The 4,174-nt window shown below is 44.0% G+C and overlaps 1 protein-coding gene across 1 annotated transcript; it reads left to right on the top strand.

The window, feature by feature from the left end:
• Positions 1–1,866: 1,866 nt before the first annotated feature.
• Positions 1,867–2,430, top strand: LOC108916417. The gene has a single exon (XM_018722665.1). The coding sequence runs from the start codon at positions 1,867–1,869 to the stop codon at positions 2,428–2,430; it is 564 nt and encodes a 187-aa protein (XP_018578181.1).
• The last annotated feature ends 1,744 nt before the right edge of the window (positions 2,431–4,174 follow it).

Below are 4,174 nucleotides of genomic sequence, written 5' to 3'. Positions count from 1 at the left end.
TAAAATAACGAGCATTCAAATAAAAACGAAGTCAAGTTGATACTGTCTTCTATTGGCCCTATCAATTTTTTTTATTATGCAAAACGAAAAACGGCCTCTACTAAATAGGACGATTCACAGTCCATTGAACATTAGGGATTGCATCCTCCGGTTTGTAGATGGTAAAATTATACTTATTTCTTATTTTCATAAATTTTCACTAAATAAACAAATTACACGCAAGATTTCTTGTGAATCATTCGTTCTGTTCAATAGAAATAATTTCCATTTTGTATGAAAAATATATTTTTTTCCGAAATAAAAAATAAGGGTTATAACCTACAAATACGGAATCACTTGTGAAACATCTGCTTTTTTATAAGAAGTAGTTTCCACTTTGTTTCAATCCAAAATATTGATTAGCACCCGAGATCACGGAAATACTGTTTGTGGGGGTGAACATGAGGGGTAGTTTGCATCCGTTTAAATCCATTGTAGACTAATAGAAAAAAATTATTCGTATGATTAAAGGAAAAGTAATATTTTACAATGTTAATTCTAATCGTACAGACATTTCTAGCACTAGGGGGTTGTTCACCCCCTAAAAAGAAATTTTAACGAAAACCCCGGAACAGGTCAATTTAATTTTGTCAATTTGTTTACATAAATCATATTTTTAATTCTTTTTGAGCATATATAAATTTTGTACCTATATATAAAAAATGTTTGAAAATTATAGTTTTCCTGAAATAAAAAATAAGAGTAGCAATCCCCAAACAGGGAATCACTTGTGAAACATTTGTTTTTTATAAGAAGTAATTTCCACTTTGCTTCATTCCAAAATAATATTTAGAACCCCAGATATTTAGAAAAAACTGTTTTGGGGGCGAATTTTGAGTGTATTTCACCCCCTAAATATGTTTTTCCGCTGATAGAAACACCGCTTCCATAGAACTCATTTTCACTACTAAAACAAGCAACTATTTAAAGGAGAGCGCGATTTTGTGCAATTGTCAAATGTGAGGGATTTTGTAATATAAAGACCGCGATCAGGTCAGCCCAGAACGGACCACGACCGCCTAATGCGTTCTCTCCTGTACCGACATTACATCGTAGTTGTACGTAGACCGAAATTGTTGCTACTTAGGATTAAGTACTTAAGGGATTAGTTTTTGACCCTTTATTATTAGTTATCATACATGACATTTTCGACAACTTTCTGACAAATGTTCTCTTATATGCAGATGACTTCAAGGTGTTTACCTCTGATGATTGTATTGTACTTCAAAACAATCTTCAAAAAGAGTAAATGAATGATGTCAAAATAATAAGGCTTTTTTTCGAATATTGGTGAATACGTCTGCCTGGTAGTTACTATTTCTATCTCTTTTAATCTTATTTCTAACCTTGTCTAACCTGAACAGATCACGAAAATGTATATATTCACTATTCAGTGGTGCAGCCTATCATATGTACTTTGACGACTTTGACATATGGGTTCTAACTTCTAACCAGTAACCATAATTTGTCATCCTTTATTGCTTCCAGTAATCTAGTGTTGTGGGAATTGGTGTTATCTCACTATACAATATATGTATTTGCTTAAAATAAAACTGAAGGAATATATCAATGCTTTCTTTGGAATATTTTTATGTGGCAAATTTAAAAGTATGTAGATTCTGATGTTGCAAGGTTTTATATGTAATTCATACGAAAAAGACCTGAATTACAAATGATTCCACCAATATTATCTCTGGCCTAGGTCACAAAAAAAAACAGTGGTACTGTGATTCTAGAGAGGATGCAAGCATTATTGTATGCAGGAAGGATATAGCCGTACAAAGATGGGGGAGAGGCGAGGGATATGTGTGGGTGCAGGTTGGGGAGATGAGAATCTTCAGCTGTTACTTCTCCCCGAACAGAAGCCTGGAGGAATTTGAAAACTTCCTGTCCAATCTGGAACATACCTTCAGGGAAATAGAGGTAATAATCGAAGGCGACTTTAATGGAAAGTCGCCGCTGTGGGGAGGTGAGCGCGAGGACAGGAGAGGAATAAGACTAGCGGAGTGGCTGTTCCAGATGAACTTAAGAATCCTGAACGAGGGAAAGGCGCCAACTTTTGAAAGGGGCGACAGTAGGTCGCACATAGATATCACAGCCTGCACAGAGAGGCTAGTAGCAAAAATAGGTAAATGGAGGGTCATGGAGGAAGAAACCCTTAGCCTCCATAAATACATATATTTCGAGGCTAGTAACGGCCCTCAGAACAGGAGGAGTGAGTGGAAATACGCAGAATTCGATAAGAGTAAAGCGAAGGAGGGCATAAGAAGGCACCCAGTGTTCTCCCAGGGACCTTTTGACGAGAAAACATGCATTAAGGCATTAGGGGAGGCATGTAAACCAGCAGTTGTGAGGACAAGAGGGAGAACCAGGAGTTGTGAGGGGTTGTGAGAGATGGGAAAACGGTGTACTGGTGGAATGGAGAACTGGAACAGGCAAGGAGGGAGCTGGTCGCCATAAGGAGATACATGACAAGAGCTAGGAGTAGAGGTGTGGAGCAGGCAGTGCTTAACGAGAGATATAATGAGTATAGAGAGAAGAGAAAGGCCTTCAGGAAGAGGATCAGGGCTAGCAAGCGTGAATGCTGGAGGGGTCTTTGTGCAAGGCTGGCGGATGACATTTTTGGTGATGCATATAAGATTGTAATGAGGGAACTGAAAATAACCTTCCCGAAAGTGGATCTCCCTACGGAGAGAAAGATAGAAATCGCGGCAGCCCTTTTCCCGTCGATACCGGGAGAGAGGTGGACAATACAGGAGCCTGCCGGACAGGGGCAGGAAATTACGGAAGAAGAGGTGCAGAGGGCGGCGGAAAGACTAAAAGAGAAGCAGGCCCCTGGGCCGGATGGAATCCGGGCAGAGGCAGTAAAGGTCCTTGCCAGGGAGAACGGGAGCTACGTTCACAGAGTTATTGAGAACTTATATAGCAGAGGAAAGTTCCCAAAAATATGGAAGAGGGCGCGATTGGTCTTGATCCCAAAGCCGGGAAAGGAGGAGGATGGTCCCTCCTCATATAGACCAATATGCTTGCTCGACTCTCTGGGCAAGCTGTACGAGGCGGTAGTCCTGGGGAGGCTGGACAAAGAGATCGAGAGAACAGGCGGCCTGCATAAGGACCAGTATGGCTTCCGAAAGGGTAGGACCACAGTGGACGCAGTACAAGAGGTCCTGAAATACGCGAAGGAGGCAAACCGCCGCGGGGAGTGGGCGGCGATGGTGTGCCTGGACGTCAGAAACGCATTTAACTCGGCCCCATGGAGCAGGATCATGGGAGCACTGTCAGATAGACACATAGACCCGCATTTGTTAAGGGTAATTGGCAGTTACCTATCCGAGAGGGAGATAGAGGTAGATCGAGGAGTGTGGAGAGAGACTAGCATGGGAGTCCCACAGGGGTCTATCCTGGGACCGGCCCTGTGGAACATATTGTATGATGGACTGATGAGACTGGAGATGGACGAGGGCGTGCGGTTAGTCGCGTACGCGGATGATCTGGCCCTCTTGGCTTGCGCCAGGAAGGAGCCGGACCTCATGAGGCAGGCGAATCATGCCCTGGCAGTAGTTGACGGCTGGATGGGGCATAACGGACTTAGTTTGGCACCTGAAAAAACAGAAGCGCTGATACTGGCGGGCAGAAGGAAACCCAAGGACATCATGTTCGGGGTCCAGGGGACGGTGATCACCCCGAGTAAGGAAGTACTGTACCTGGGAATAGTACTAGACAGGACACTGACCTTCGGGCCACATGTGGTTAGGGCCTGCCAAAAGGCGGAGAGGACCCTGGAGATATTTGCTAGAGTCCTGCCGAACATAGGGGGACCGGGCGGAACCGGAAGAAGAGTTCTAGCGCAGGTGCTGAATTCCATTATGTTGTATGGGGCCCCAATCTGGAGTAAGGCCATGAACGTCGTCAGGCACAGGAGCAGGGTTATGTCTACGCAGAGGAGGATGGCCTTGAGGGTGGCGTATGCATACCGCACAGTATCTACTGTGGCCGTGCTGGTGGTGGCGGGGCTCATACCGGTCCCATTGCTAGCAGAGGAGAGAAGGAGACTGTACGAGATGGCTGTGGGACAAAGGACGACAGAGCAAAGGGGGTTGGAAAGACAAGCAACGATGGAGGCGTGGCAGAGAGA

This window comes from Anoplophora glabripennis, unplaced genomic scaffold (genome assembly GCF_000390285.2).
Source record: "Anoplophora glabripennis isolate ALB-LARVAE unplaced genomic scaffold, Agla_2.0 scaffold2421, whole genome shotgun sequence".
NCBI classification, from domain to species: Eukaryota; Metazoa; Arthropoda; class Insecta; order Coleoptera; family Cerambycidae; genus Anoplophora; species Anoplophora glabripennis.
Note: the sequence above shows the minus strand (reverse complement) of the source record. Positions and strands in the feature narration are given on the sequence as shown.

Coding starts and splice junctions, on each gene's coding strand:
- LOC108916417 (XM_018722665.1), top strand. CDS start 1,867: ATGAGAATCTTCAGCTGTTACTTCTCCCCGAACAGAAGCCTGGAGGAA.